General features: G+C 47.0%; 1 protein-coding gene across 1 annotated transcript in view; it reads left to right on the forward strand.

Annotated features, from left to right (window-relative positions):
* The first annotated feature begins 8,140 nt into the window (after nt 1-8,140).
* The window catches only part of uox (urate oxidase), a 48,089-nt gene continuing 42,502 nt past the window's right edge, over nt 8,141-13,727 (forward strand). Inside the window, exon 1 of the mRNA XM_070885981.1 lies at nt 8,141-8,224. Within this exon, the coding sequence (XP_070742082.1) occupies nt 8,192-8,224 (33 nt within the window). The 5' untranslated portion in view covers nt 8,141-8,191. The remainder of the gene's footprint in view (nt 8,225-13,727) is intronic.

A 13,727-nucleotide genomic window follows, 5' to 3' on the forward strand; every position in this document is an offset into this window, starting at 1 on the left:
AGGGAGCCGGCTCCAGCAATGCTATTTAAAGGCATCCTCACCCATCACTCGAACCTGACAGGGTTTTGAAGTTTGAGTGGCTGTGTGCTAATTCCTGCTACTGCAAGAGTTTTCTTTAGTCATTTCAAGGTTATTTGGTATCAGAGTGTCTTGGCAAATATTTTTGAAATGCTTCAAACACTCATGGGAGCTGTACTGGCAGTCAACCTCGCCCTCCAGGATCTATGGCGGAGTGAGTGGAGGCAACGAGAAACATGTGCAGAGAGGGTCTTCTGACATCACTTCTCCGACCTCCAATTAAGCAAGTATCTTATGTTTTTTTCTCTTCATCACCAATGGCAGCTGGTCATTATCCCGCCGTTCACACGGGATAACCTCTATCATTACCATTTCAATTCAGCCCATCATCCCTCTTGTCTCTCTAATCTCTCCTGCCTTCCACCCTATCACAGACCTTCCCTTTTGTTCTTTCTTCCCCCTCCCCCTTTCAGTGCTCCTTAAGAATCTGTTCTTTTCGAACATTCGCCAGTTCTGACGAAGGGTCATCGACCTGAAACGTTAACTCTGTTTTCTCCCCACAGATGCTGCCTGACCCGCTGAGATTCCCAGCATTGTCTGTTTTTATTATAGTGCATTAGGAGACATCACTTTACCAAGGACATGGTCATAGAGCTCTGCCATCTCCTGCAGCAGATCTCCAGCCTCAGACCAAGGTGACCACAACTCCCCCAGTGGCAGTCAAGGTCACCGTGGCCTTCAATTTCTTCGGATCCTTTCAGTCTGCAGCAGGAAACATAGCTAACATCTCCCAGCTCGCCATCCATCGCTGCATCCAGGAGGTCTCTGAGGCTCTCAACACCAGGGGAAGGAACTATATTGGCTTCCCAATCATCAGAGAGAAGCAGGATGAGCATGCATGTGGCTTTGCCATGTAGCAGGATTCCCCATGGTGTATGGTGCCATCGACAGCACCAATGTGGCTTTGCGGACGCCGCATAACAATCCCGAGATCTTCCGTAACCGCAAACACTACCAATTTCTTAATGTGCAGTTGGTGTGCGACCACACACAGATAATCCTAAGCATCACAAACTCCATTCCCCAGCCACTGACTCCATCCCTCTCCCCAACTTCTGTCTGAGGCTGAATCACACTGTTTGCCACCTTGGTGTGATATCTGACCCTGAAATTAGCTTTCAACCACATATCCACAGCATAACTAAGACCACCTATTTCCATCTCTGTAACTTCGCCCGTCTCCACCCTTGCCTCAGCTCATCCGCTTTGAAGCCCTCTTCCATGCCTTCGTTACCGTTCGACTTGACGATTACAACGCACCGCTGGCTGGCCTCCCACATTCTACCCTACTTAAGCTAGAAGCGATCCAAAACTTGTCTGCCTGTAACCTAACTTGCACCATGTCCCATTCACCTATCACCTCTGTGCTCGCTGACCTACATTGGCTCCCGGTCAAGCAATGCATAGATTTCAAAATTCTCATCCTTATTTTCAAATCCCTCCATGGCCTTGCCCCTCTCTATCTCTGTAATCTTCTCCAGCCCCACAACCGCCCCCCCCTCGCCTCCCTCCAAGAAGTCTGCACTCCTCTAATTCTGCCCTCCTGAACATCCCAGATTATAATCGCTCAACCATTGGTGGCCGTGCCTTCTGTTCCTTAGGCCCTCAGGTCTGGAACTCCCTACCTAAATCTCTCCACCTCTCTTTCCTCCTTCAAGGCGCTCCTTAAAACATTCCTCTTTGACCAAGCTTTCAGTCACCTGTGCTAATTTCTCCTTATGCAGCTTGGTCTCAAATTTTTATCTCATAATACTCCTGTGAAGCTCCTTGGGATTTTTCACTACGTTAAAGGTGCTATATAAATACAAGTTGTTGTTGTCAAGGCCCACTATCCTGGCAGCAGCCACGATGCCTTCATCCAGCACCAGCACTTTTCCAGCCACCACGTCAAACTCGAGGGTGGTTTGTTGGAGACAAGGGCTATCTGCTCTCCACCTGGCTCATGACTCCCCTCCACAACCCCAACACTCCTGCCTAGCATTCATACAATGAGAGCCATGTTGCCACCATGACTGGCTCCATTATACGCCGATTCGAATGACTGAAACCCTCGATCCCCGTTGCTCACCACATCCTCATCATATCATCCCCGTCGCAGGCCATATCACAGCGTCCTCCTGGGCACAATGCTGGAATGAGACACACCACAAAAGATTCCAAACACAATTAATACATTTATCTATACATACTAGATCAACACTATTAACTATTCACCCTTAGTGCCTGTCGTTTGTGTGCCTTTTCCTACTCTAGTGCTCCTACACAGTGCTCCCCCACCCCCCTCCCCCCAGTGACTGCAGCATGACTGGTGGAAGATTGCTGAGTTTCCATGTGGGAGACTTCAGATGGCCTTGCATGACGACCTCGACCAGCTCAGGACCTGGAAGGCCTGGCTATAAACTGCACCACCTCGGCCTGGGCGGGCTGGATGATGGGCATCGACAGGGGCAATGGCGAAGCGGCAGTGGTGGGAGCAGGAATGCTCTCACCCTGAGAGAGGGCAGCGAGTTCCTGCTCCACTGACCCACCGCCACTCCCCCCGGGCGCCTCAGCATCCCTAGCAATCTGTTGGAGCACAGATTGCGGTCCTGCGGCAACAGCGCGAAAGCCCCGGTCGACGGTGGTCGACCCAACCACGATGGCAGTAGTCAGAGCTTGGAGGTATCAAGCCGAGACTGCATGAGAGCAGCCGGCGCTTGGATGCCACCAAACAGCGACTGCACGAGCGCAGTCTGAGCTTCTGCAACACTCAGCCGTTGAGTCACTTCCGCCTGCGCTCCAATGGAAGCTGCGACATTGGTCATTGCTGCTCATGTGCACCATCAGTTCTGGGTCGCCACGGTCTCACTGGGAGTCTACCATCATTTGCAGACTGGAAATGATGGGCTCCACCGTGTGCGCCGAGCCGTTGTGCAATGTTGGAGGGGGAATCTTCCACGCTCCTGGTCATAGCCGAGACTCTCTGGCAACCATTGCCCCTATCATTTCCGTGCGCATGGCCCGTCACCCTTTTTCTGAAGGCCGCCCCATCGAGGTCCTCATCTGTTTCCTGTGCAGGCGAACCCGTCCGCAAACTCACTCTCTGGGGAGCTGGTCCCCGAGCTACCCTTTCACCCCTGGCCCCGCTGCCTCACCCTGTGCACATCCCGCTTCTATAACTCGCCTCTAAAGAACGCGTAGTGCCAGTATCTGAGCTGGTGCCTGCAGGTGGGACATGCAGTGATGTGACATGTTCATCCTCCTCCTCTTCTCTCGCCTCGCTCTCTGCCGTGCCCTCGGGGACAGGCTGCTCAGGTGCTTGCTAATTATCGGCAAGCATAAAAGGCACAAGAGTCGGGTTAGGGGGAGGAGGAATGCATGCATACAGCATGAGTAGATTGAAAGTGAGAAAAGATTGTGGGCTGAGGGGGAAATGCGACTTGGGAAGGAGTAGAAATGAACATATCGTTGTTGTCCCCAAGGAGGCCAACGTTGGTCCACCACCTGACGCCCAATGATCTCCAGCACTCAATTCTCCAGCTGGCTCAGCTGTTCAATGCGGGCTTGGCCCCCCGTCCATCCACTCATGCTCCCTCAGATTGTGAGCCAACTCGGCCTGCAAGAGAAAGTGTGAGAGTGAGTTTGGTGCAATGTGCTTGGGTGATGTGCCTGCCATAGTCGAATAGCTGCCATTGTGTGCAAGGTGTGAGATGTGGGTGCGCGTGTTGCTAGGTAGAGATTGTTAGTGGGTGAGTGCTGGGGGTGCAGTACGTTGAGCAGTGCGTGAGGCTTGTGGTACAGATGGTCGTATGTAGCATTGGTTGAAGCCTTCACTCACCCTGACCGCCCATGTGAAGTCATTAAACTTCTTCCTGCACTGGATGTGGGTTCTGGGAACCACAGTGCTGCCCATGACCTAGTCAGCTATCTCCCCATATAGTGAGGCACACTTGTGGAGCGGGCCTCCTACCAGTTGGCAGGTACAGGACCGCCTGCCTTCTCTCTACCGTGAAAACCAATGCCTCAAGAGCTTCATCTGAGAACCTACGGGCTCTCTCTCCATCTCCGGTCTGCCATCGTTCCTACGGCTGTCTTCTAACTAGTGTTTTGTTTGCTGTTGGGGCAACTGTACAGCCAACAATGCTGAGAACGAGGTGCTGCAGCATCAATGAACCTCCCCTTTAAATAGTGAAAAAAGCCCGTGGCAATCGTTACTTGCGTTCAGACTGCCCCCGATATTGGTCCATCTTTTCAGTGCAACACCAATGAGCTTGAGATTTTAGACTAGAATCATTTTAATGAGTGAGAATTAATTTTATGTGCATTGTAGATGACTTTCAGGTGGCGTTACTTAGCCATTTTTACTCTAAACACTGCCCATTCCTTGGCTATAACAAATTTCTAATCCAATATGTCTTGCTGGTATTGACTTTATCCCATTCTAACACTGTTCATTTTTGGGGTCCATAGACAAACTCACAGGCCTCAGGGCAAAACGAACTGGCTTTACTGTCAGATAAACTAATCAATCATCGAGACAGGTAAAAATGATTGGATCACAGAAAATGCAGATTCATTCAGAGACCCGCCAGAAAATGTGCCAGATACCACCATCTTCTCCTTCAATGCTCGATCAGTAAACAATGCCTTTGATGTGTCTCTTGGACAATGGCCACAACAGTGGGCCAAATCTTGCTGGTATAATGCAGTGTTAACGATGCACACCGTTATTAATGTGCAAATCGGTCAGCAGGTTCTGGGGATTAAGAGATATGCCGTGAGTTGCGAATTGCAGAACGTACTGGTCGATTTATGTCGCTCTGCTGTTTGCTTCACACAAAGGGCATCTCGCCCTCAGCCTCCCCGTTACTTTTAAGAATTTGCTGGATTTGCACATTAATTGCCCATTAAACTCGCCGCAGAAAGTTACGTCTGACAATTAAGAGCATAAGCACCTTTTTAACAACGTGATAATTGTGAATGCAATGTAACTCAAAATTTCTGGCTCAGAAAGTAATCAATTTAATCTGTTCAGTCTCATTCCTGCATGGAGTAAATTCTTGTTAGGGATGTAAAAAATGTTAGATTATTTCAAAATTATTTTTTCTTACTTTTCCTTTGTCTCTTTTTTCTCTCTCTTAATCCAATCTGTCCTTTTTATTTCTCTTTCTGTACCTGATCAGACGCTAATTCACCCTTTTTCTCAGTCGTTCCTCTGTTTCTTTCTCAATCCTTCAATCTCATTGGTTAAGGAGATCACTAAGGTCACAGATGACTTCACAATTACGCCCCCCAAGGACTTGGAGCTGAAGGGCGCCTGAAAAAGTCTAATTAATCGCGCGAGATGCCCCACTCCAACAAGGTTTGGCCCAGGAACCCTGGGATGGGGGATTTTAACCCACCCTGGTGGGTGGTAATTGAGTGGGCTAGCAGTTAAGAAGCAATGCTTCCATTCCTGAGCCGAGCTGCGATTTTAACACCGCTGGATTTGGCAGTGGGGGTGACACCCACTGGACTCAGGTGAGCAACTCACCATTTAATGCGAATCGGGGGGTCCCCTGACATGAATCGGACCCCGGTCGCAGTTTAGCCTGGGCCTGAGTGCAGAAACGGCTTACCCGTCAAGATAAAAGCAGGCCGCTATCAGGAGGAAGAAGCTCCCCTCCAAGGCAAGGTTCAAAAGTATTTTCCGGGGTGGGGTCCGGACTCCCACCCCTCCCACGAGGCCCTCCCAAAATGTGCCCCCTCCTGTGACTTAGCTACTGGCTGATGGCATCTGGCTGCCTGAACATCCGCTCCCAACGGACTGCCAGCTGTCGCTCCCGCCCAGCAACGGATCTGCGATATCCAGATGTGGGCCAGGAGATAAAATAGCCTGGGCCTCAAGCATAGGCCTCGGGGAGCGTTTGGCACTGACCCTCCCTCCAGCCACCCACCCGAAACTTGCTGGGGACGGAGCAGGGGGAATGAGGGGTGGGCTGCTAAAATGTACACCCTGGCTTTTCTCCACAGTCCCGATGACTAGAAATATATCGCAGTGTATGCATTTCATTTTCGACCTTCTTAGAAACATAGAAAATAGGTGCAGGAGTAAGCCATTCGGCCCCTCGAGCCTGCACCGCCATTCAATGAGTTCATGGCTGAACATGCAACTTCAGTACCCCATTCCTGCTTTCTCGCCATACCCCTTGATCCCCCTAGTAGTAAGGACTTCATCTAACTCCTTTTTGAATATACTTAGTGAATTGGCCTCAACAACTTTGTGTGGTAGAGAATTCCACAGGTTCACCACTCTCTGGGTGAAGAAGTTTCTCCTCATCTCGGTCCAAAATGGCTGATCCCTTATCCTTAGACTGTGACCCCTGGTTCTGGACTTCCCCAACATTGGGAACATTCTTCCTGCATCTAACCTGTCTAAACCCGTCAGAATTTTAAACGTTTCTATGAGATCCCCTCTCATTCTTCTGAACTCCAGTGAATACAAGCCCAGTTGATCCAGTCTTTCTTGATACGTCAGTCCCGCCATCCCAGGAATCAGTCTGGTGAACCTTCGCTGCACTCCCTCAATGGCAAGAATGTCCTTCCTCAAGTTAGGAGACCAAAACTGTACACAATAGTCCAGGTGTGGCCTCACCAAGGCCCTGTACAACTGTAGTAACACCTCCCTGCCCCTGTACTCAAATCCCCTCGCTGTGAAGGCCAACATGCCATTTGCTTTCTTAACCGCCTGCTGCACCTGCATGCCAACCTTCAATGACTGATGTACCATGACACCCAGGTCTTGTTGCACCTCCCCTTTTCCTAATCTGTCACCATTCAGATAATAGTCTGTCTCTCTGTTTTTACCACCAAAGTGGATAACCTCACATTTATCCACATTATACTTCATCTGCCATGCATTTGCCCACTCACCTAACCTATCCAAGTCACTCTGCAGCCTCATAGCATCCTCCTCGCAGCTCACACTGCCACCTAACTTAGTGTCATCCGCAAATTTGGAGATACTACATTTAATCCCCTCGTCTAAATCATTAATGTACAATGTAAACAGCTGGGGCCCCAGCACAGAACCTTGCGGTACCCCACTAGTCACTGCCTGCCATTCTGAAAAGGACCCATTTACTCCTACACTTTGCTTCCTGTCTGACAACCAGTTCTCAATCCATGTCAGCACACTACCCCAATTCCACTTTGCACATTAATCTCTTGTGTGGGACCTTGTCGAAAGCCTTCTGAAAGTCCAAATATACCACATCAACTGGTTCTCCCTTGTCCACTCTACTGGAAACATCCTCAAAAAATTCCAGAAGATTTGTCAAGCATGATTTCCCTTTCACAAATCCATGCTGACTTGGACCTATCATGTCACCTCTTTCCAAATGCACTGCTATGACATCCTTAATAATTGATTCCATCATTTTACCCACTAACGATGTCAGGCTGACCAGTCTATAATTCCCTGTTTCCTCTCTCCCTCCTTTTTTAAAAAGTGGGGTTACATTGGCTACCCTCCACTCCATAGGAACTGATCCAGAGTCTATGGAATGTTGGAAAATGACTGTCAATGCATCCGCTATTTCCAAGTACTCTGGGATGCAGTCCATCAAGCCCTGGGGATTTATTGGCCTTCAATCCCATCAATTTCCCCAACACAATTTCCCGACTAATAAGGATTTCCCTCAGTTCCTCCTTCTTACTAGACCCTCTGACCCCTTTTATATCCGGAAGGTTGTTTGTGTCCTCCTTAGTGAATACCGAACCAAAGTACTTGTTCAATTGGTCTGCCAATTGAACAATTCTTATGCGATTGCGGCCCAGATATAAAAGTTTCTCTTGAATATCTCCTTTTTACTTTATTTGGGCTGGGGGGGGGGGGGGGTTAGGAGGGAATAATCAAGAAATAGGTTGTTGAATTTCCAACCAAAATGAGAGATCAGCCCTTCTTGAATAATGCCAGTGTAATATCCAAAAAATCCAACACAAGATCACACTCTTTATGTCAGAATAAATCCTGTTTGTGCCTCTACTTTAATTATTAACCACAGGACAAGGTGATCATAAACACACACAAGCTGGCAGTGATCGCGAATGACCGTATTCCATCGGACAGAAGCATTGTCCGTCTCGAAGGAAGATGTCCCGTTCGTATGATCCTGCTTCTAAAATGGTACGTCATGGAAAATGTACATTATTATTCATTTGTCAGTACTTTTTGCCAATGCGATTGTAATCTTTAGATGATGATTTAGAAAGCAAATGGTTAAAATATTCGAGGCATTTAATAGCTTAAAATTATTTGCAAGGGGAATAGTATTTGTCACTGTTTCTGAACCTCTTAGTCTGTATTGTATTTCTGTGTCTGTAGGTCTGACTGTGTCTCCAGTATCAGTGTCTTGGTGTATACGTGTATCATCATAGGCAGTCCCTCGGAATTGAGGAAAACTTGCTTCCATTCTTAAAATGAGTTCTTTGGTGGCTGAACAGTCCAATACGCGAACCACAGTTTCTGTCACAGGTGGGACAGATAGTCGTTGAGGGGAGGGGTGTGTGGGACTGGTTTGCCGCACGCTCTTTCCGTTGCCCGCGCTTGATTTCTGCATGCTCTTGGCGATGAGACTCGAGGTGCTCAGCGCCCTCCTGGATTGTTAAAGTGGACTGGGAAAACAGATTGAAGTGTGGGACGGTTGATGAAACACTGGTGTACATTTAGAGATATTTCACAACTTTCAAGAAAAATATATTCCAGTGAGGAGGAAAGGGTGCAAGAGAAAAGAAAGCCATCTGTGGCTAACTGAAGAAATAAAGGACGGTATCCGATTAAAAACAAGGGCATAAATGTGGCCAAAACTAGTGAGAGGACAGAAGATTGGGAAGCTTTTAAAAGCCAGCAAAGAATGACTAAAAAAATTATTAAGAAAGGGAAGATAGACTAAGAAAGCAAACTAGCACAAAATATAAAAACATATAGTAAGAATTTCTATAGGTATATAAAAAGAAAAAGAGTGACTAAAGTAAATGTTGGTCCATTAGAGGACAAGACCGGAAATTAGTAATGGGGAACATGGAGATGGCAGAAACTCTAAAACAAATATTTTGTATCAGTCTTTATGGTGGAGGACACTAACAATATTTCAACAGTGGATATTCAAGGGGCTATAGGGGGGGAGGAACTTAACACAATCACAATCACTAAGTTGGTACTCAGTAAGATAATGGGACTAATAAGAACATAAAAATTAGGAATAGGAGTAGGCCATCTAGCCCCTCGAGCCTGCTCCGCCATTCAACAAGATCATGGCTGATCTGGCCGTGGACTCAGCTCCACTTACAGGCCCGCTCCCCATAACCCTTAATTCCCTTATTAGTTAAAAATCTATCCATCTGTGATTTGAATACATTCAATGAGCTAGCCTCAACTGCTTCCTTGGGCAGAGAATTCCACAGATTCACAACCCTCTGGGAGAAGAAATTCCTTCTTAACTTGGTTTTAAATTGGCTCCCCCGTATTTTGAGGCTGTGCCCCCTAGTTCTAGTCTCCCCGACCAGTGGAAACAACCTCTCCGCCTCTATCCTGTCCATCCCTTTCATTATTTTAAATGTTTCTATAAGATCACCCCTCATCCTTCTGAACTCAAATGAGTAAAGACCCAGTCTACTCAATCTATCATTATAAGGTAACCCCCTCATCTCCGGAATCAGCCTAGTGAATCGTCTCTATACCACCTCCAAAGCTAGTATATCCTTCCTTAAGTAAGGTGATCAAAACTGCACACAGTACTCCAGGTGCGGCCTCACTAATACCCTATACAGTTGCAGCAGAACCTCCCTGCTTTTGTACTCCATCCCTCTCGCAATGAAGGCCAACATTCCATTCGCCTTCCTGATTACCTGCTGCACCTGCAAACTAACTTTTTGGGATTCATGCAAAAGGACCCCCAGGTCCCTCTGCACCGCAGCATGTTGTAATTTCTCCCCATTCAAATAATATTCCCTTTTACTTTTTTTTTTCCAAGGTGGATGACCTCACATTTTCCGACATTGTATTCCATCTGCCAAACCTTAGCCCATTCGTTTAACCAATCTAAATCTCTTTGCAGCCTCTCTGTGTCCTCCACACAACCCACTTTCCCACTAATCTTTGTGTCAACTGCAAATTTTGTTACACTACACTCTGTCCCCTCTTCCAGGTCATCTATGTATATTGTAAACAGTTGTGGTCCCAGCACCGATCCCTGTGGCACACCACTAACCACCGATTTCCAACCCGAAAAGGACCCATTTATCCCGACTCTGCTTTCTGTTCGCCAGCCATTTCTCGATCCATGCTCATACATTTCCTCTGACTCCGCGTGTCTTTATCTTCTGCAGTAACCTTTTGTGTGGCACCTTATCGAATGCCTTTTGGAAATCTAAATACACCACATCTATCGGTACACCTCTATCCACCATGCTCGTTATATCCTCAAAGAATTCCAGTAAATTAGTTAAACATGATTTCCCCTTCATAAATCCACGTTGCGTCTGCTTGATTGCACTATTCCTATCTAGATGTCCCGCTATTTCTTCCTTAATGATAGCTTCAAGCATTTTCCCCACTACAGATGTTAAATTAACCGGCCTATAGTTACCTGCCTTTTGTCTGCCCCCTTTTTTAAACAGAGGCATTACATTAGCTGCTTTCCAATCCGCTGGTACCTCCCCAGAGTCCAGAGAATTTTGGTAGATTATAACGAATGCATCTGCTATAACTTCCGCCATCTCTTTTAATACCCTGGGATGCATTTCATCCAGACCAGGGGACTTGTCTACCTTGAGTCCCATTAGCCTATCCAGCACTACCCCCCTAGTGATAGTGATTGTCTCAAGGTCCTCCCTTCCCACATTCCCATGACCAGCAATTGTTGGCATAGTTTTTGTGTCTTTCACTGTGAAGACCGAAGCAAAATAATTGTTTAAGGTCTCAGCCATTTCCACATTTCCCATTATTAAATCCCCCTTCTCATCTTCTGAGGGACCAACATTTACTTTAGTCACTCTTTTCCATTTTATATATCTGTGAAAGCTTTTACTATCTGTTTTTATGTTTTGCGCAAGTTTACTTTCGTAATCTATCTTTCCTTTCTTTATTGCTTTCTTCGTCATTCTTTGCTGTCGTTTAAAATGTTCCCAATCTTCTAGTTTCGCACTAACCTTGGCCACCTTATACGCATTGGTTTTTAATTTGATACTCTCCCTTATTTCCTTGGTTATCCACGGCTGGTTATCCCTTCTGTTACCACCCTTCTTTTTCACTGGAATATATTTGTGTTGAGTAAAGGCAGATAAATCCCCTGGATTTGATGGCTTGCATCCTAGGGTCTTGAGAAGTAGCGGTAGGGATTGTAGATGCATTGGTTGTAATTTATCAAAACTCCCTGGATTCTGGGGACGTCCCAGCAGATTCGAAAACTGCAAATGTAATGCCCCTATTCAAAAAAGGAGGCAGACAAATAGCAGGAAACTACAGACCAGTTAGCCCAACGTCTGTGGTTGGGAAAATGTTGGAGTCCATTATTAAAGAAGCAGTAACAGGACATTTCGAAAAACAAAATTTCATCAGGCAAAGTCAGCATGGATTTATGAAGGGGAAGTCATGTTTGACAACTTTGCTGGAATTCTTTGAGGATGTAACAAACAGGGTGGATAAAGGGGAACCAGTGGATGTGGTGTATTTGGACTTCCAGAAAGCATTCGACAAGGTGCCACACAAAAGGTTACTGCACAAGATAAAAGTTCACAGGTTGGGGGTAATATAGTAGCATGGATCGAAGATTGGATGACAAACAGAAAACAGAGTCGGATAAATGGTTATTCTCTGGTTAGCAACCAGTAACCAGTGGGGTGCCGCAGGGATCGGTGCTGGGACCCCAACTATTTACAATCTATATTAACGACTTGGAAGAGGGGACTGAATGTAACGTAGCCAAGTTTGCTGACGATACAAAGATGGGAGGAAGGATAATATGTGAGGAGAACATAAAGAGGTTGCAAAAGGACATAGACAGGCTAAGTGAGTGGGCAAGAATTTGGCAGATGGAGTATAATGTTGGAAAATGTGAGGTCCTGCACTTTGGCAGAAAAAAAATCAAAGAGCAAGTTATTATTTAAATGGAGAAAGATTGCGAAGTGCTGCAGTACAATGGGACCTGGGGGTACTTGTGCATGAAACACAAGAGGATAGTATGCAGGTACAGCAAGTGATCAGGAAGGCCAATGGAATCTTGGCCTTTATTGCAAAGGGGATGGAATATAAAAGCAGAGAAGTCTTGTTGCAGCTGTACAGGGTATTGGTGAGGCCAAACCTGGAATGCTGCGTGCAGTTTTGGTTTCCATATTTACAAAAGGACCTGTTCAACTTTCGCCGTCTCCAGGCCAGGTCCAAGACCACTCCAACCTCTGTCGTCGAACTACAGTACGCGGATGATGCCTGCGTCTGCGCACATACAGAGGCTGAACTCAAGGACATAGTCGATGTATTTACTGAGGCGTATGAAAGCATAGGCCTTACACTAAAGATCCATAAGACAAAGTTCCTCCACCAGCCTGTCCTCACCGCACAGCACTGCCCCCCCCAGTCATCAAGATCCACGGCGCGGCCCTGGACAACGTGGACCATATCCCATACCTCGGGAGCCTCTTATCAACAAGAACAGACATTGACAACGAGATTCAACACTGCCTCCAGTGCAGCCTTCGGCTACCTGAGGAAAAGAGTGTTTGAAGACCAGTCCCTCAAATCTACCACCAAGCTCATGATCTACAGGGCTGTAGTAATACCTGCCCTCCTGTATGGCTCAGAGACATGGACCATGTACGGTAGACACAAATATACTTGCTGTGGAGGCAGTTCAGAGAAGATTCGCTCGGTTGATCTTGGGGATGAGTGGGTTGACTTAAGAAGAAAGGTTGAGTAGGTTGTGCCTCTACCCATTGGAATTCAGAAGAATGAGAGGTGATCTTATAGAAACATATAAGATTATGAGGGCACTTGACAAGGTGGATGCAGAGAGGATGTTTCCACTGGTGGGGGAGACTAGAACTAGAGGGCATGATCTTAGGATAAGGGGCCGCCCATTTAAAACTGAGATGAGGAGAAATTTCTTCTCTCAGAGGGTTGTGAATCTGTGGAATTTGCTGCCTCAGAGAGCTGTGGAAGCTGGGACATTGAATAAATTTAAGACCGAAATAGACAGTTTCTTAAACGATAAGGGGTAAGGGGGAGCGGGCAGGGAAGTGGAGCTGAGTCCATGATCAGATCAACCATGATCTTATTGAATGGCAGAGCAGGCTCGAGGGGCCTTATGGCCTACTCCTGCTCCTATTTCTTATGTTCTTATGCACTTCCTCCACTTAAAGCAGTCTTTGGGCAGGGATTCCCAGGTGTCAGTGGGGATGTTACACTTTATTAGGGAGGCTTTGAGGGTGTCCTTGTAACAATTCCTCTGCCCACCTTTGGCTCGCTTGCCGTGAAGGAGTTCAGAGTTGAGCACTTGCTTTGGGAGTCTCGTGTCTGTCATGCGAACAATGTGGCCTGCCCAGCGGAGCTGATCAAGTGTGGTCAGTGATTCAATGCTGGCGATGTTGGCCTGGTCGAGGACGCTAATGTTGGTGCATCTGTCCTCCCAGGGGAT

This window comes from Pristiophorus japonicus, chromosome 8 (genome assembly GCF_044704955.1).
Source record: "Pristiophorus japonicus isolate sPriJap1 chromosome 8, sPriJap1.hap1, whole genome shotgun sequence".
In the NCBI taxonomy this organism is placed as follows: Eukaryota; Metazoa; Chordata; class Chondrichthyes; family Pristiophoridae; genus Pristiophorus; species Pristiophorus japonicus.